The sequence below is a fragment of the Pristiophorus japonicus genome, chromosome 10 (genome assembly GCF_044704955.1).
Source record: "Pristiophorus japonicus isolate sPriJap1 chromosome 10, sPriJap1.hap1, whole genome shotgun sequence".
NCBI lineage: Eukaryota > Metazoa > Chordata > Chondrichthyes > Pristiophoridae > Pristiophorus > Pristiophorus japonicus.
Window position 1 is genome coordinate 188,342,459 of NC_091986.1, and position 20,359 is coordinate 188,362,817.

The 20,359-nt window shown below is 45.3% G+C and overlaps 1 protein-coding gene across 2 annotated transcripts in view; it reads left to right on the plus strand.

Annotated features, from left to right (window-relative positions):
- relt (RELT TNF receptor) overlaps positions 1 to 20,359 on the plus strand; it is a 104,854-nt gene that overhangs the window by 35,814 nt on the left and 48,681 nt on the right. For both annotated transcript variants that reach the window (XM_070892405.1, XM_070892406.1), the window contains exon 7: positions 15,526 to 15,780. In XM_070892405.1, the coding sequence (XP_070748506.1) occupies positions 15,526 to 15,780 (255 nt within the window). The remainder of the gene's footprint in view (positions 1 to 15,525; positions 15,781 to 20,359) is intronic.

Consider the following 20,359-nt stretch of genomic DNA (forward strand, 5'->3'; position numbering starts at 1 on the left):
ATCCCAAAGTAACTAGGCACGCCACAATAACTTGTATTTATATTGTGCATTTAATATAGTAAAACATCCCAAGGTGCTTCATAGGAGCATTATCAAACAGCTTGACACCAAGCCACATAAGGGGATATTAGGACAGGTGACCAAAAGCTTGGTCAAAGAGGTAGATTTTATAAGAGTCAGAAAGGAGGGAAGAGAGGTGGAGAGGTTTAGGGAGGAAATTCAAGAGCTTAGACCCTTGGCAGCTGAAGGCACAGCCACCAATGGTTGAATGATTAAAATCGAGGTGGTCAAGAGGCCAGAATTGGAGGAGTGCAGAGATCTGAGGGTTGTAGGGCTGGAGGAGATTACAGAGCTAGGGAGAGGCGAGGCCATGGAGGGATTTGAAAACCAGGATGAACATTTTTAAATCTACCGACACTGACAGGATGGATCAGCATCGCAGCTGTCACTTGTAGTCCCGTCTTTCTGTTCACTGGTTTGGCACAATTGGACTGATGGGTATCTAATGATCCGAGCGTTGAAGGGCACAGTGTCCTGATCTGATCACACACAACAAAAGACATTCAATTTCTTCCTCTCATCCAATGTAACCATGACACCAAAGGACCTTGTCAGATTCTATCAGTGCATTACAGATAGCTCAAATACGTGCAAATCTGTCGAATTGTTGTGTTATTGACACGGTCTGCTATGACAGTACTTAACACATTGATCTGACATCTGCATTTCGATGAGAAGAACCATCTTTAGCTGTCTAACTTAGTGCGGATTTGATTAGCCGTTACCCAAAACTTTATAAGTAAATGGTGCAAAGGCTTTTACTTTTTTTATAAAGGAATACTGAGTATGTGTACAGCTCCACGGGAGTGAGTGAAACCCGCTGAAATGCTCTCTCTGCTTTCAAAACACAAATCAGCTGTTTTATAGATATTGAAGGTGATTACACTGAGGTGACACAAACCAAGGCAACTCTAATGGGATTCCTGTCACTGGTGACCATGGCCTGGATATTCTTATCCCGGAGGCAATTCCACTAGATCGGCGGTGGGATGGGCATTCCACCTGCCTGCTACACACTGCCCTGACCTCGCGGATCATCTGGGGTCAAGTTCATTATCATATTGGAGGCAGGTTCATTACATAGAATTAACCTACCCTTAAATGCATCTATACATTCTCACCACCCTCTGGGTAAAAAAAGTTCCTTTGTGAAGTCACTATTTTATTTCTAAATTCTATATTTGATTTCTTTTTTGGTATTGTTTGCTGCTGGTATTTCTGGGAGGGCCAGCGACCTCGCTTCATGGTGATGGGGGAGGGGGGTCACCATCATGCTAATACAAGCCTCATATCTGCAGCAGATTCCAAATTACTTAAATTTCAAATTTGGAATACTTGCTGAGTGAAATTTAGCATTCTGCAATTGATTGCACCTGTTTTGTGCCATTTCAAATTTTACTCCCTCTTCAGCATATCTGGCATTGTGAAGGGGCTAGCGTTTAATTTGAATATCCCCATGCAATGCGCCCTGTCACTTCTGGTGAAGACGGGGGCCTCCTCCTGCCATATTTTCTACACTTGACAGCCAAACACACACCCCAAAAAGCATAAAAATCACAGTCCAAACCACTGACTTTAGCGACATGGGCTGCGATTTCGCCAACCGTGGCAGGCCCGGGGCTGCCGGGGTCGGTGGAAGGTTGCAACCCCGCTCCTGACTCCAGCCCACACTCTGAAAAGAATCTTCCTTAGATTGGGCTTGTAAAGCCTGCCCTGCAAGGTTTCTGGAAAATTAAAAGGAAGAGAGTTTGATGATGTCATTTGATGACTTGTCCTCAGCAGGTTTCCATAAAGTGACCATGTCCACATTAATTTTGACAGTTGTGCTTTCAGTGTTCTACAGCATTGAGGTACTGACAAGCACTGCACAACAGTGTACGGCTGCACCCAGGCTGTCTCATGACTCCCTCCAGATGCTTATGGAGGGAGTCACAGCATGCAGGGAGGTTCTCTTCCCTTCCAATGGGCAGAAGCGACCTCCCCAGGTCACCAACGCAGCCTGGTTGCACATTGCACAGGAGGGCACAAACACGGATGTCGTCAGGAGGACCAGGCTGCAGTGGTACAAATCTTTCAATGATCTCAGTAGATCACGAAACATTACTGCAAGTCCACACTCGCCTTTATCCTGCTGTGACACTCACCACATCCCCAGCACTCCTACACCCTTCCTTACGCACACCCACGCCCCGTTACACCACTCGGTAGTCTGTCGTATCCAACAAAGACATTGATGTGCTAATCAACGATAGCATATGTCTTCAAGTGGCTGTATAGGCCAATTCTGGATGTACATAGTCTCTTGCATGTCGGACAAGGGAAGTTCGATGTGCCTGATGCTGACAGTACTGTCACCTGATGTCGTCTATCTCTAGTGTCCCGCAGGCGTTGACATTGACTTTCTTCGAAGTTCTGGCAGGCAGTCCTCGTGAGGGTTCGCCACTGGATTTTATTAGCTGCTGTATTCTCGAGGTCCTTTGGTCAGATACCACAGTACTGGAGGTTAGCCTTGATGCAATCTTTGTAGCACTTGCGGGGGCGCCCCTGGTGTCTTCGACCTTCACAGAGCTCGCAGTGAAGAAACTGACGAGGGATCCTTGATTCATCCATGCGGATGACATGTCCGGCCCACCAGAACTGGGCTCACATGATCATCATCTCGATGCTAGTTGATTGTGCTCTCTCCAGAACCTCAAAGTTTGACACCCGGTCTTGCCAGCATATGTGGAGTATAGATCTGAGACCGCGCATAGGGAAAGCTTCCAACTTTTTGATGTGACACCTGTAGGGTGTCCAGGTCTCACATCCACAAAGGAGAGATGAGAGAACAGTTTAGTTGACAGTCGGATGTGGTGGTGACTCAACACCTTAGTGCGCAAGCGACCAAGTGCCTGGCTGGCTTTACAGATCCTTGCATCAATCTCCTTGTCCAAGGACCCATCACTTGATATGGTGCTGCCAAGGTACTTGAAGCTGTCCACTGACTTTAGTTGTATACTGCCGATGAAGACTGGGAGCAGGTGCTGTGGTGCCAGGGGCAGGCTGATCGAGAATCTCGGTTTTACTGAGGCTGATGGTTAGGCCAAACAATTCTGTTGCCTCAGCAAATTTGCTGAGTATGAATTGTAGGTCACTCTCCTTGTGTGCCATAAGGGCGCAGTCGTCAGCAAAGAGTGCCTCTAGGATGAGTCGTTTCCGTACTTTGGTCGTTGCAGCAAGGCGGCGGAGGTCGAACAGTGAACCATCTAATCGATATTTCAGGTCAACCCCAAACTCCAAGTCTTTTATGGCATAGTTCAAGACACAGGTAAAGAATAGGTTGAACAGAACTGGAGCGAGTGCACAACCTTGTTTCACTCCATTTGAGATGGCAAATGGGGCTGTGGTTGTGCCGTCTGAGAGCACTTCACCTGTCATGTTGTCATGAAACAGCTCGATGATGTAGACAAACTTCCTTGGGCATCCAAGTTTCGTCAAGATTGACCACAGCGCTGCTCTGTTGACAGTATCAAAGGCCTTGGTGAGCTCAATAAATACAGCGTACAGGTCCATGTTCTGCTCAATGCACTTCTCCTGCACTTGTCTGAGTGCAAAGATCATGTCCGCTGTGCTCTGACCAGATCAAAAGCCACATCGTGTTTCTGGAAGATTTACTTCTGAGACACAGCTATGAGTCGGTTCAATACTATGTGGGCAATGATCTTCCCAACAATGGACAGAAGCGATATTCCCCTGTAGTTGCCACAGTCTGCTTAGTTTCCCTCTAAGAACAAGGGCAACAATCATAACGTCGCGGAAGTCCTGTGGCATGTTGTCTTCTTCCCAGATGCTAGTTATTATGTCATGAAAGGCCTCGAGAGTTGCTGGGCCTACTGCCTTGTAGATTTCGGCAGGGATTCCATCGGCAGTCGGCGAGAGGCGGGAGCAGCGTGGTGAGGCCTATAAAAGGCCCAGCGGGTGTTCCACAGGCAGCGGCAGTCGGTGAGAGGCGGGAGCAGTGTGGTGAGGCTTATAAAAGGCGAGCTTGTGCAGCTCCAGCCGGGAGAAAAAGCAGAAAAGAAGTAGAAAGGAATCAAAAGGTGACGGCACAGCCAAAGGGGTAAGTGATTGGTGAGTAGTTTTTCTTTTTCTTATCAGTAAGTAACCTGTTAAGTGTTGTCACCAATTTAAGTGTATCTAAGGGTTAAGTCATGGCAGGAGAGCTCGGTCACGTGATATGCTCCTCCCTGTACCATGTGGGAACTCTGATGCCTCCGGTGTCCCTGACGACTACGTGTGCAGGAAGTGTATCCGCCTCCAGCTCCTGACGGACCGCGTTGCGGAATTGGAGCTGAGGGTGGATTCACTCTGGAGCATCCACGATGCTGAGAATGACGTGAATAGCACGTGTAGCGAGTTGGTCTTACCGCAGGAGAGGGGTCCACAGCCAGCTAGGGAATGGAAGACCAGCAGGAAGAGCAGTGCAAGGAAGGTAGTGCAGGGGTCCCCTGCGGTCATCCCCCTGCAAAACAGAGACACTGTTGAGGGGGATGACTCACCGGGGGATGACTCACCAGGGGAGGGCAGCAGCAGCCAAGTTCATGGCACCGTGGCTGGCTCTGCACAGGAGGGCAGGAAAAAGAGTGGGATAGTGATAGGGGATTTAATTGTAAGGGGAATAGATAGGCATTTCTGCGGCCACAACCGAGACTCCAGGATGGTATGTTGCCTCGCTGGTGCAAGAGTCAAGGATGTCTCGGAGCGGGTGCAGGACATTCTAAAAAGGGAAGGAGAACAGTCAGTTGTCGTGGTGTACTGTGGTACCAACGACATAAGTTTAAAAAAAGGGATGAGGTTCTACAAAACGAATTTAAGGAGCTAGGAGCTAAATTTAAAAAGTAGGACCTCAAAAGTAGTTATCTCGGGATTGCTACCAGTGCCACGTGCTAGTCAGAGTAGGAATCGCAGGATAGCGCAGATGAATACGTGGTTTGAGCAGTGGTGCAGCAGGGAGGGATTCAAATTCCTGGTGCATTAGAACCGGTTCTGGGGGAGGTGGGACCAGTACAAACCGGACGGTCTGCACCTGGGCAGGACCGCAACCAATGTCCTAGGGGGAGTGTTTGCTAGTGCTGTTGGGGAGGAGTTAAACTAATATGGCAGGGGGATGGGAACCAATGCAGGGAGACAGAGGGAAACAAAATGGAGACAGAAGCAAAGGACAGAAAGGAGATGAGTAAAAGTGGAGGGCAGAGAAACCCAAGGCAAAAAACAAAAATTGCCAATGTACAGCAAAACTCTAAAGGGTCAAAGTGTAATAAAAAGGCAAGCCTGAAAGCTCGGTGACTCAATGCGAGGAGTATTCAGAACCCAAGAGAGGGCTCTGAGCTAGTTAGAGTGGGTGAGAGCGCAGATGAACAGGACCCCAAGAAAGAATGCAAAAGGCAGGAGCCAACAGAACAGAGTAGCACTGGGGTAAGTGTAAACCACAAGGTGATAGGAAGGGACAATATGTATGAATATAAAGGGGCTGCAGGAGGGGTCAAAACTAAAAATCATGGTTTAAAAGCTAGTATTAAAACACTCTACCTAAACGCATGCAGCATTCGAAATAAAGTAAATGAGTTGACGGCACAAATCATTACAAATGGGTATGATTTGGTGGCCATTACGGAAACGTGGTTGCAGGGTGGCCAAGACTGGGAATTAAACATACAGGGGTATCTGACAATTCGGAAGGATAGACAAGAAGGGAAAGGAGGTGGGGTAGCTCTGTTAATAAAGGATGATATCAGGGCAGTTGTGAGAGCTGATATTGGCTCTAATGAACAAAATGTTGAATCATTGTGGGTGGAGATTAGAGATAGTAAGGGGAAAAAGTCACTGGTGGGCGTAGTTTATAGGCCCCCAAATAATAACTTCACGGTGGGGCGGACAATAATCAAGGGAATAATGGAGGCATGTGAAAAAGGAATGGCAATAATCATGGGGAATTTTAACCTACATATCGATTGGTCAAATCAAATCGCACTGGGTAGCCTGGAGGAGGAATTCATAGAATTCATAGAATGCATACGGGATTGTTTCTTAGAACAGTATGTTACAGAACCTACAAGGGAGCAAGCTATCTTAGATCTGGTCCTGTGCAATGAGACAGGAATAATAAACGATCTCCTAGTAAAAGATACACTCGGAATGAGTGATCACAGTATGGTTGAATTTGTAATACAGATTGAGGGTGAGGAAGTAGTGTCTCAAACAAGCATACTATGCTTAAACAAAGGGGACTACAGTGGGATGAGGGCAGAGTTAGCTAAAGTAGACTGGGAACATAGACTAAACGGTGGCACAATTGAGGAACAGTGGAGGACTTTTAAGGAGCTCTTTCATAGTGCTCAACAAAAATATATTCCAGTGAAAAAGAAGGGCGGTAAGAGAAGGGATAACCAGCCGTGGATAATCAAGGAAATAAAGGAGTATCAAATTAAAAACCAATGCGTATAAGGTGGCCCAGGTTAGTGGGAAACTAGAAGATTGGGAAAATTTTAAACAACAGCAAAGTATGACTAAGAAAGCAATAAAGAAAGGAAAGATAGATTACGAAAGTAAACTTGCGCAAAACATAAAAACAGATAGTAAAAGCTTTTACCGATATATAAAAAGGAAAAGTGACTAAAGTAAATGTTGGTCCTTTAGAAGATGAGAAGGGGGATTTGGTAATGGGAAATGTGGAAATGGCTGAGACCTTAAACAATTATTTTACTTCGGTCTTCACAGTGGAAGACACAAAAACCATGCCAAAAATTGCTGGTCACGGGAATGTGGGAAGGGAGGACCTTGAGACAATCACTATCACTAGGGAGGTAGTGCTGGACAGGCTAATGAGACTCAAGGTCGACAAGTCCCCTGGTCCTGATGAAATGCATCCCAGGGTATTAAAAGAGATGGCGGAAGTTATAGCAGATGCATTCGTTATAATCTACAAAAATTCTCTGGACTCTGGGGAGGTACCAGCGGATTGGAAAGCAGCTAATGTAGCGCTTCTGTTTTTTTTAAAAAAAAGGGGGCAGACAAAAGGCAGGTAACTATAGGCCGGTTAGTTTAACATCTGTAGTGGGGAAAATGCTTGAAGCTATCATTAAGGAAGAAGTAGCGGGACATCTAGATAGGAATAGTGCAATCAAGCAGACGCAACATGGATTCATGAAGGGGAAATCATGTTTAACTAATTTACTGGAATTCTTTGAAGATATAACAAGCATGGTGGATAGAGGTGTACTGATGGATGTGGTGTATTTAGATTTCCAAAAGGCATTCGATAAGGTGCCACACAAAAGGTTACTGCAGAAGATAAAGGTACGCGGAGTCAGCGGCAATGTATTAGCATGGATAGAGAATTGGCTGGCTAACAGAAAGCAGAGAGTCGGGATAAATGGGTCCTTTTCAGGTTGGAAATCGGTGGTTAGTGGTGTGCCACAGGGATCGGTGCTGGGACCACAACTGTTTACAATATACATAGATGACCTGGAGGAGGGGACAGAGTGTAGTGTGTAGTGTAACAAAATTTGCAGATGACACAAAGATTAGTGGGAAAGCGGGTTGTGTAGAGGACACACAGGCTGCAAAGAGATTTGGATAGGTTAAGCGAATGGGCTAAGGTTTGGCAGATGGAATACAATGTTGGAAAATGTGAGGTCATCCACCTTGGGGGGAAAAAAAAACAATAAAAGGGAATATTATTTGAATGGGGAGAAATTACAACATGCTGCGGTGCAGAGGGACCTGGGCATCCTTGTGCATGAATCCCAAAATGTTAATTTGCAGGTGCAGCAGGTAATCAGGAAGGCAAATGGAATGTTGGCCTTCATTGCAAGAGGGATGGAGTACAAAAGCAGGGAGGTCCTGCTGCAACTGTACAGGGTATTGGTGAGGCCGCACCTGGAGTACTGCATGCAGTTTTGGTCACCTTACTTAAGGAAGGATATACTAGCTTTGGAGGGGGTACAGATACGATTCACTAGGCTGATTCCGGAGATGGGGGGGTTATCTTATGTTGATAGATTGAGTAGACTGGGTCTTTACTCATTGGAGTTCAGAAGGATGAGGGGTGATCTTGTAGAAATATTTAAAATAATGAAAGGGATAGACAAGATAGAGGCAGAGAGGTTGTTTTCACTGGTCGGGGAGATTAGAACTAGAGGGCACAGCCTCAAAATACGGGGGAGCCAATTTAAAACCGAGTTGAGAAGGAATTTCTTCTCCCAGAGGGTTGTGAATCTATGGAATTCTCTGCCCAAGGAAGCAGTTGAGGCTAGCTCATTGTATGTATTCAAATCACAGATAGATACATTTTTAACCAATAAGGGAATTAAGGGGTATGGGGAGTGGGCGGGTAAGTGGAGCTGAGTCCACGGCCAGATCAGCCATGATCTTTGAATGGCGGAGCAGGCTCGAGGGGCTAGATGGCCTACTCCTGTTCCTAATTCTTATGTTCTTATGTTTCCTGGAGCCTTTCCAGTACTCATCTGGTTGATGGCTTTCTTTACTTCATCCATGCTGGGAGGAAGATTAAGATCTTCTTTGATAGGTTGCTGGGGTACGGAGTCAAGTGCTGCTTCATTCACTGTTGAAGGTCGATTTGAGAAGATTACTGAAGTGTTCTATCCACCTCTCATTTATGCCAGTCCTGTCTTTGATCAAAGTGCTGCCATCTGCTGAAAGGAATGGAGTAGTGCTGGGTTTTGATGGTCCATCGACTGACTTGATGGCGCTGAAGAACATCTTTGTATTGTGAGTTTCAGCATAATGTTCCACTTCCTCTGCTTTCATCTGCCACCATTTATCTTGCATCTGGCAAAGGTCTCTTTGTGCTTTGCTCTGCATGTGTCTGTAGCAGTCCCTCTTGGAAGTTGAGGAAGGGTCATTTTGCCATTCTAGGTATGCTTTTTTCTTTTCATCAAGCATCTTGCAGATCTCAATGTTGTTTTCATCGAACCAGTCTTGGTGTACCTTCTTTTTAAGTCAAAAAGTTGTCTTTGCTGAGTCTGTCACCATGTGTTTGAGCTTTGTCCACTTCTGTGTGGTGTTGCCGATGAGCGGTCCGTGAGACATCAGCCTGTTATCGAGGTCATCCTGGAACTGCTCACGGTAGCACTGATGTTTCAGCCTAGCTGTGTTAAAGGCACTTCAGCGCAACCATCCAAAACCGAGCAGAAGTGGAGCAACATACAGCTGGAGAGTGGATCTGACTAGACGGTGATCTGTCCAGCATTCTGCTCCCTGCATGGCTCTTGTGATTTTTACATCCTTGATGTCTCGCCTTCTTACAATGACATGGTCTATCATGTGCCATTGCTTAGACCTGGGGTGCATCCAAGTTGTTTTGTACTTGTCAGCCTGCCTGAATAGAGTATTTGTGATAGTCAAGTTGTTCTCCGCGCACATACTCAAGAGGAAGAGGCCATTACTGTTTGTTTTTTCCTGTGCCGTGCTGTCCAATGACTCCCTTCCAGTGCTTGCTGTCTTTTCCAACTCGTGCGTTGAATGATCAACTTGTCCCCAGCAGGTGTGGACCTGACCAGTCTGTCGAGATCTTCATAGAACACCACACACACACACACACACACACACACACACACACACACACACACACACACACACACACACACACACACACACACACGCCTTCCCCATCTCACTAGTCACACCTCAGACATTGAAATCTTTATTTTGGACATATTTGCATGCACCTTTAGAAGTGGCTTACTGAGTTGTAGTGAATGGTGAGACATAAGGGTATCCCCCACAATGGTGATGAGTGTGAAGGGAATAGCTTGGGAATTGCAGGGATGCTTTATGGTGCTGGTGTGGGGTGGTGCCAACCTGTTGCATAATGTGGCAGCCAGGGTGTACAGCATCAAGTGAAGTAAATCTGGCCATGGTGAGGCTATCTCTGGCGTTCCGGGCAGCAATGTGGTCGGATGCTGATGTCCTGTGCAGCATCAGGTGTATTGCGGAGAAGGTTGGTGCTGTTGTTGGTGTGTTTAGTGATGTTGGGGCTGATCGTAGTAGGATTCTGAGGACCAAGGTGAGATTTTTTTTCAAGGGCACTGATGCTGGAATAAATGGCAGTTGAAGTTGAGATGACAGAAGCGATCTGTCACTGGTGAGAGAGTTTGCTCCAAGGAGGTGACAATGGATAGAGAGTTCACTACAAACACTTCCCACCTGCAGACCACTCAAAAGTGTCTTGCATATCCTAAGGCTTCAGCTTCTGAGATTGAAAAGTGAACAGCTGTGAAATGGTAGCTTTTATACCACTTCTACAGCTGTCAACTAACTAAAGCAATGGAGAGTCATTGAGAACCTGATGTGTTCCCTGAGGTACGTGAACCTTTTTTTAAAAAAAAATACTTGGCATTTTTCTAAGTACCTGGTAAAATTCTTTTTAACTACCTTTAAATGATGTTGGCCCGCCACTTGGTGTCGGGTCTGTGAACCACAGCCAGACCCGGCACTTTGGAAACTGACAGAGGCGGTTCAGAGTAGACTCCCGCCCCGCTGTCAATCATTTTGGCAGCTGGCCCGCCTCCAAACCCGCACTCGCAGGGCTGATACAATTCCAGCCTGAATGTGGGCTGCCTTTGAAATATATTTTAAAATTTCCACTGAGTCTTTACTATTTTGTTTCATCACAGCCTGCAATGATACTGTGTTCTATTGTATAAGGATATTAATCCATGGCTCATCGTTTCTGCTTTGATATAACAATACAAGCATTTTTTAATACTTTCTAGGTGCACCTTACACCATCCGGAGTACATGATTAAGTTATATGACTCAGTGAGGTCAAAGAATGAGAGTATTCTCATTTGTTCTCTAGATTACCTGTGTAACCACAGTCACTCGTTAAAATAAAGCAATCCATTGTATAAAGAGCTTTGTGGTGTTTCAAAGAGGTGACGCGGTGTTCTATATATAAATATGAGTACAGGGTACTTCTTTGGATTCTGTTGCTTACTGGGGATAATGAGAGTGGTATTCCAAAGGGGATAAGTGGATAGAAGACACTTATTTTACAGGGAAATGAAGGATGCAGAACAACAACAGTATTGGGGAAACCATCAATCAGACTGGAGTAAAGAGAAGCCTAACCCTGGTTGTGGGTGGCACCATGTTCTGCCATCAAGTGGCAATACACGTGTTCACTTCCGTGATCACCGTATGCTGGGTTCCTTAACTAAGCTGCACAGGGCCCAAAAAGGCAGGTGTAGTGGTTATTTTACTGGGTTAGTAACCCAGAGTTCAGGACTAATAATCCAGAGACACTGCCTTCTAAATCCCATCATGGCAGAGAATTTTAATCCAGTTTTTTTTTAAATGTCAACATCTACGAAAGAGTCATCAGACCTGAACCATTAACCCTACTTTCCTCTCTCCGAACATGCTGCCTCACCCGCTGAGCATTTCCAGCATTTTCTGTTTTTATTTACAGCATCTGCAATATTTATCTCTTTTGAGAGTGACTCTTTGTTGTGACTGGGGAGGTCGGTTAGCAGGTGCAATGCAGTGAAGAGGAAACGGTGGCGCGTAGGCCTGTTACGTCCGGTCTCTGCCTCCATCACGCTGCCCTGGGATTTCCTGGGGTTTACCTCAGTACCTAGTTCTGTGGCTGTGCTGGGCACGGGCCCATTATTGGCAACACAAAACATAACATAAGAACATAAGAATTAGGAACAGGAGTAGGCCATCTAGTCCCTCGAGCCTGCTCCGCCATTCGACAAGATCATGGCTGATCTGGCCGTGGACTCAGTTCCACTTACTCGCCTGCTCCCCATAACCCTTAATTCCCTTATTGGTTAAAAATCTATCGATCTGTGACTTGAATACATTCAATGAGCTAGCCTCAACTGCTTCTTTGGGCAGAGAATTCCACAGATTCACAACCCTTTGGGAGAAGGAATTCCTTCTCAACTTGGTTTTAAATTGGCTCCCCCGTATTTTGAGGCTGTGCCCCCTAGTTCTAGTCTCCCCGACCAGTGGAAACAACCTCTCTGCCTCTATCTTGTCTATCCATTTCATTATTTTAAATGTTTCTATAAGATCACCCCTCATCCTTCTGAACTCCGAGTAAAGACCCAGTCTACTCAATCTATCATCACAAGGTAACCCCCTCATCTCCGGAATCAGCCTAGTGAATCACCTCTGTACCCCCTCTAAAGCTAGTATATCCTTCCTTAAGTAAGGTGACCAAAACTGCACGCAGTACTCCAGGTGCGGCCTCACCAATACCCTATAGAGTTGCAGAAGGACCTCCCTGCTTTTGTACTCCATCCCTCTCGCAATGAAGGCCAACATTCCATTCGCCTTCCTGATTACCTGTTGCACCTGCAAACTAACTTTTTGGGATTCATGCATAAGGATCCCCAGGTCCCTCTGCACCTCAGCATGTTGTAATTTTTCCCCATTCAAATAATAATCCCTTTTACTTTTTTTTTTTCCCCCAAGGTGGATGACCTCACACTTTCCGACATTGTATTCCATCTGCCAAACCTTAGCCCATTCGCTTAATCTATCTAAATCTCTTTGAAGCCTCTCTGTGTCCTCTACACAACCTGCTTTCCCACTAATCTTTGTGTCATCTGCAAATTTTGTTACACTACACTCTGTCCCCTCTTCCAGGTCATCTATGTATATTGTAAACAGTTGTGGTCCTAGCACCGATCCCTGTGGCACACCACTAACCACCGATTTCCAACCCGAAAAGAACCCATTTATCCCGACTCTCTGCTTTCTGTTAGTCAGCCAATTCTCTATCCATGCTAATACATTTCCACTGACTCCGCATACCTTTATCTTCTGCAGTAACCTTTTGTGTGGCACCTTATCGAATATCTTTTGAAAATCTAAATACACCACATCCATCGGTACACCTCTATCCACCATGCTCATTATATCAAAGAATTCCAGTAAATTAGTTAAACATGATTTCCCCTTCATGAATCCATGCTGCGCCTGCTTGATTGCACTATTCCTATCTAGATGTCCCGCTATTTCTTCCTTAATGATAGTTTCAAGCATTTTCCCCACTACAGATGTTAAACTAACTGGCCTATAGTTACCTGCCTTTTGTCTCCTGCCTTTTGTCTGCCCCCTTTTTTAAACAGAGGCATTACATTAGCTGCTTTCCAATCCGCTGGTACCTCCCCAGAGTCCAGAGAATTTTGGTAGATTATAACGAATGCATCTGCTATAACTTCCGCCATCTCTTTTAATACCCTGGGATGCATTTCATCAGGACCAGGGGACTTGTCGACCTTGAGTCCCATTAGCCTGTCCAGCACTACCACCCTAGTGATAGTGATTGTCTCAAGGTCCTCCCTTCCCACATTCCTGTGACCAGCAATTTCTGGCATGGTTTCTGTGTCTTTCACTGTGAAGACCGAAGTAAAATAATTGTTTAAGGTCTCAGCCATTTCCACATTTCCCATTATTAAATCCCCCTTCTCATCTTCTAAGGGATCAACATTTACTTTAGTCACTCTTTTCCGTTTTATATATCTGTAAAAGCTTTTACTATCCGTTTTTATGTTTTGCGCAAGTTTACCTTCGTAATCTATCTTTCCTTTCTTTATTGCTTTCTTAGTCATTCTTTGCTGTCGTTTAAAATTTTCCCAATCTTCTATTTTCCCACTAACCTTGGCCACCTTATACGCCCAGGCTGGGCAAATAAACAGACCAGGAAATCGAGATGTTCTTCCAACACATCAGATGCTCAGCACCTCCGATGGGGGAAAGCTGAGATGAAAATAAATCTTGTAATGATTCCAAATGTTTGTTTAATCTGCGCATTAAGCAAATATTATTATATCGATCTCTAGCCTTGACTTGGACAAGTGAGAGGAAGATGGGGAAACTTTGAGATAACGTACTAGAAATAAAAACAAATATTTATCAAAGTGAGCCCAGGCACTGAATCATCCTCTATACAATCTGCAATGTTACCCCATTAGATAATGGGTCTTTTTTTTAAACCCAATACAAATGATGTTTCTATTCCCATTGAGAATCTACTTCACACAATATTCATGCCAAGTAACGTGTACAGTGTGCAATAATAATTGCTGACCACTCCATCCTGATAAATCTTTCCAAGTGCGTCACTCATGCAGCTGCAAACTGCGCAAAACGTAGAACTTCAAGGTTAGAGACAGTTCTTCATGTGACGTTGTCAGTAGCAGTAGAAAGCTCATGAGGATGTGAAGCATGCCTTCGCTTGTCTGTACCTCCTCACTCTGTTCGTTATTTATAGATTGAAATGAATTCTAATTGCTCTATCACCTGATCTCTTGGTTTTGTCAGTTTCTGCAAGTGCACTTACTGAACCTCCTTAGGGTGAGTTAACCATGTAGTGAAACACTGTGATCCAAATACAACCAGTGGCAAAGTATTAATGTTTGGAGCAATTGCTTGAAAAGTGACCAGTAACTTGGCTGTTTGGGGCCGATAATCAGGGTCCGGATAAGCCTGTTACCGTCATTTTGCGGCAGAATCGAGTGGCCGCTGCATTGCAATCCATTGGCCGCCATGACCCAAATTCAGCTCGGTATTTTCGGCTTGTCCCCACTTCCACCCCGCTGCTGCCCACCGCCGCTAGCGCATCATCAAAGCGCGCACTGCTAATCTCCCGCACCATCAGCACACTCCGCCCCAAATTTACCTGCAAAAATCTTTGCTCTGCCGCACGGTGCCCCCGACAGCTTTTTCTGTCAGTGCACCCTGGTTCTGTGTGTGCGCGGCACAGTCTCGCCGCGGCCATTCAAAGGGAGGGCACACTGCCGCGGCTGCCATGTTTTTATTTTTACCGGCCGACTTCCCGATCAGACGGCCAGTTATTGCCCCGGGTTCGGCCGGGCCGCCATAAGGGTAGCCTGGCACACCCCTCTTGGGTGCCAGACCGTTGTCCCGGCCGCAACCCTCCCTGGTGGCCCAGTGGCCAAACCTACAGAATCACCGATTCTCTCCCCTTTTTTAAATGAGGGGAGAGACGTGGTGACGCACATGCGCAGTGATGTCACCACCGCTCCGCCACTGAGTGACAGCAGTGGAGACTTGGTCCCGCCCCTCACCAGGACTTACTGCCGCACTTCGGGTAAAAACCGACAAAGATTTGAATATCGGTCTTCCCATGCGGCGGTAAAACCAGGTAAGAAATCGCAAGTGGGTCAGGTTTTTGGCGTGCCTGAATTTTGGCCCCACTATCTCTAGTGGAACTAAGGCATTCAAACCAGAGATTTGGAATATGTTTGCCCCAATACGGCCTCGAAGATGATATTTCTCATCATTTGCACCATAGCAATGCTGGATGATTGATTGACAGATTATTTTATACACAAAAAACCTTTCACAAAGTTAAATGCACCAAATTATTATCTCACTGTGCAATAAAATAAAATCCACACTTAAACACGGTTTTGCTTCTGCCAGGTGTTTACTCCCAGCTTTTGCGTGTGGCGAGAAACGCCCAGACTCCACATGAGACTGACGCCTCGAAGTCTTCTAATGACAGCAAGGAGGGTGCACAGGAGGAAAAGCACACTGAGTACGCTGTGTTTGCATTGGTGCCAGTGTTCTGCATCGTAGGATTGCTCGGAATTCTTATCTGCAATCTCCTGAAGAAGAAGGGATACCGCTGCACCTCGGAAAAAGAAGCTGATGACGAGAGCTCCACTGAGAAGTTTGGTAAGTAAAATCTGAGTTTGGCTTTGGTTTGCATTATGTTTACTTTCGTATTGCATTGAATTCATGTTGGCCGTGGTAGATTCATGGGCCCAGAAATTGGCTAATGTTGAGCCTACTTTGCAGATGGTAAAATAGGCACCAAAACGTCCAATATGATGGGCAGCGTGTATGGACACATTCCACACCAGAAGTGCGCCGCCATATTGGTATAGGTATCAAAAGAGGCATCTGTGGACCCTTATTTGCATACGCAAAGGTACTAACATCTGTTTGATACCTCCTTTACTAAATTGGTTTGCCCAGCACAGGTTGCCTTCACGGAAACCAGTTCTACATGTGGCCTACCTGTAAATGAGGCTCCAGGCCCAATGTCGGCTGGGTTTTGGGCCTACCCCTTCTGGTGGAGGGATTGTTCGGTGTGTCCCGTTCACGCCTGTGTGGCTGGTGCAAACCGATCTCAATTTGTTTCAACTAATGTGATATTCCACCATTTTAGACTTGTTCAACTTTTCCACAAAATTTCACTTTTTAAAAAAATATTTTCATCCCGAAAAAACACATTTTGTTGGAGTGCAGCTCCTGGGGATCTCATTTACTACTTTAAAAGGCACTATATAAATGTGAGTTGTTGTTGTTGTTGAGTGAAGTGATGTCACTGTCTCTGAGTCAGTAATGGTAAAATTGTCTATTTTTAAAAAAGGAAAAGATTTAAGGAAAGCTTCAGTGCTGCAGTTGTCGCTCAAGGTGGGGATAATCCCAGTGTTCCCATATTCTGATCAGACTTTTCCTATAGATTGCTCCTTCCTGGATCTCTTCTGTATCATCGTTAAACTTTCTCCTGTGTATTTTCAGTTGTGTGCCCCAGCCACCAACTTGCTAAGAAAGGTGTGGAACAATTAAACTGTTTCCAGAATCGCCTCGATTTCAAAACTCTCATCTTTGTTTACAAATCCCTCCATGGCCTCGCCCCTCCCTATCTCTGTAATCTCCTTCAGCTTCACAACCCCCTGAAATGTCTGCGCTCCTCAAATTCTGCTCTTTTGAGCATCCCTGATTATAATCGCTCAACCATCGGTGGTCGTGCCTTCAGCTGCCTGGGCCCTAAGCTCTGGAATTCTCTCCCTAAACCTTTCCACCTCCCTACATCTCTTTCCTCCTTTTAAGACGCTTCTTAAAACCTACCTCTTTGACCAAGCTTTTGGTCATCTGCTGTCATTTCTTGTATGGCTCGGTGTCAAATTTATTTATTTTTGTCTTATACATAAGAACATAAAAAATAGGAGCAGGAGTAGGCCATATGGCCCCTCGAGCCTGCCCCACCAGTCAATAAGATCATGGCTGATCTGATCATGGACTCAGCTCCACTTCCCTGCCTGCTCCCCATAACCCCTTATCGTTTAAGAAACTGTTCATTTCTGCCTTAAATTTATTCACTGTCCCTGTTCTATATGCAGACTATAGATATACTCTCTGTGTAGTCACTGTATAGTTGCATAAGATGGAGACTTGTTTTTCCTGATATACTATCAATAAGGTTTACACTGTATATACTATGCAGGCACCACTAGAGGGTGCAACTGGTGGAGACTGGGGTTTCCTGCCCTGGTGGCAGGTGCTGTATAAAAGGGAAGCCACTATATGGCTGCCTCACTCTGGAGTTGGGAATAAAGGACCAAGGTTACTACAGTTTTAGTACAACACATTGTGTCGTGGAGTCATTCATAGGTACATTACAGATACAATAGTCCCAGCTTCCACAGCTCTCTGAGGCAGCGAATTGCACAGATTTACAACCCTCTGAGAGAAGAAATTCCTCCTCATCTCAGTTTTAAATGGGCAGCTCCTTATTCTAAGATCATGCCCCCTAGTTCTAGTCTCCCCCATCAGTGGGAACATCCTCTCTGCATTCACCTTGTCAAGCCCCCTAATAACCTTATACGTTTCGATAAGATCACCTCTCATTCTTCTGAATTCCAATGAATAGAGGCCCAACCTACTCAACCTTTCCTCATAAGTCACCGCCCCCCCCCCCCCCCATACACCGCTGCGCACACGCACGCATTGATCCTCTTGTCATTGCCTGAAAGCACACATACATCGGTGTTACCATAAGATAAATAACATCATCCATGTGACACTGAACCTACATTTACATGGCACATGGGGGGTGCATTAATAAAATCGTTACTTACTCTTGCTACCCTCACCAGGTCGTTCCACCTCTTACGGCACCTTTCCCTGGTGCATACCATGGTACTTGTGGAGCAGACAGCCTCCCCGATCTCATCCCATATCCTGTTGTACTCCTTGGGGGGAGGCTTTCCACAACCACCCTTCGTTAGCTCAGAATACCTCTCTGTAATACAGTGTGATGTCTGAAATCCGGAAACCTCGGGACCGAGGATGTTCCAGATTTCAGAACATCTATTCCTGGGCTGAAATCGGGGGTAAAATGCTTCTGTGAAAAAAAACGGGAAGAACAAAAAAAATCGTGCGTGCGCAGTACAGTGCCGCACCGTCCATCGAAGGAAAAAGTTCATCTGGATTGACTACTAAGTTACAATGCCACCCACTGCAGACTGCTGGCATAACACCAAAAAAAATGACCAATTTTGTCCTCTTCGGTCTCGGCGGCATGCCGGCGGTTTGAAACGACATACCGCCAAGAAATAGGCGGATCTTATGCAATGACCAATTTTGGGCTCAACATGTGGTCTGTTTACCCACAGTGCCATATGGGACCCACAGTGAGGCTCTTTCCAATGCATGAAATTATCTGCTTGAGTGAATTTTCCAGCATTGGACTTTCAGTTTGCCATGTGATTTACATAGGAACATAGCAAATAGGAGCAGGAGTAGGCCATTCAGCCCCTCGAGCCTGCTCCGCCATTCTATAAGATAATGGCTGATCTGATCTTGGGCTCAGTTTCATTTCCCTGCCCGCTCTCCATAACCCTTCACTCTCGTATCTTTCAAAAGTCTATCTATCTCCACCTTTAAATATATTCAATGACCCAGCCTTCACAGCTCTCTAGTGCAGAGAATTCCACAGATTTACGACCCTCAGAGAAGAAATTCCTCCTCATCTCAGTTATATATGGGCGACCCCTTATTCTTAAACTATGCCCCCGAGTTCCAGATTCCCCCATGAGTGGGTACATTCTTTCTGCATCTACCTTGTCGAGCCCCCTCAGTTCCTTTTATATGTTTCAATAAGATCCCCTCTCATTCTATATAGGCTCAACCTTTCTTCATAAGGCAACCCCCTCATCTCAGGAATCAACCTAGTGAACCTTCTCTGAACTGCCTCCAATGCAAGTATATCCCTCTTTTAAATAAGGAGGCCAAAACTATACGCAGTACTCTAGGTGTGATCTCACCAATACACTGTACAGTTGCAGCAGGACTTCCCTGCTTTTATACTCTATCCCCCTTGTAATAAAGACCAACATTCCATTTGCCTTCCTGATTACTTACTGTACCTGCATACTAACTTTTTGTGTTTCATGCACAAGGACCCCCAGGTCCCTCTGTACTGCAGCACTTTGTAATCTCCATTTAAATAATAATTTGCTTTCTTCTTTTTCCTGCTAAAGTGGATAACCTCCCACTTGCCCACATTATACTCCATCTGACACATGTTTGCCCACTCACTTAGTCAGTCTATATCCCTTTGCAGATTCTTTGTGTCCTCCTTGCAACTTGCTTTCTCACCCATCTTTGTATCATCAGCAAACGTGGCTACATTACACTCTGTCCCTTCATCCAAGTCATTAATATAGATTGTAAATAGTTGGGACCCCAGCACCGATCCCTGCGGCATCCCACTAGTTACCGTTCGCCAACTGGAAAATGAACCATTTATCCCGACTCTCTGTTTTCTGTTAGTTAGCCAATCCTCTATCCATGCTAATATATTACTGTCAACACCATGAGCTTTTATCTTGTGCAGTAACCTTTTATGTGGCAGCTTATCGATTGCCTTCTGGAAATCCAAATACACCACATCCACTGGTTTCCCCCTTGTCCACCCTGCTCGTTACATCCTCAAAGAACTCCAGCAAATTTGTTAAATATGATTTCCATTTCATACAGTCAAGCAGAGTCAGCATGGTTTTATTATACTTTTCCAAATATCCCACTACTGCTTCCTTTTATAATGGACTCCAGCATTTTCCCCAAAGACAGATGTTAGGCTAACTGGTCTATAGTTTCCCGCTTTCTATTTGCCTCCTTTTTTAAATACGTGTGTTACATTTGCAATTTTCCAATCCGCTCGGACCTCCCCAGAATCCAGGGAACTTTGGTAGATTACAACCAATGCATCCACTATCTCTGCAGACACTTCTTTTAAGACCCTAGGATGTAAGCCATCAGGTCCAGGGGACCTGTCTACCTTTCATCCCATTATTTTACCGAGTACTTTTTCTTTAGTAATAGTGGTTGTTTTAAGTTCTTCCCTCCCTATAGCCCCTTGATTATCCATTATTGAGATGTTTTTAGTGTCTTCTACCGTGAAGACTGATGCAAAATATTTCTTCAAAGTCTCTGCTATTTCCCTGTTACCCATTATTAATTC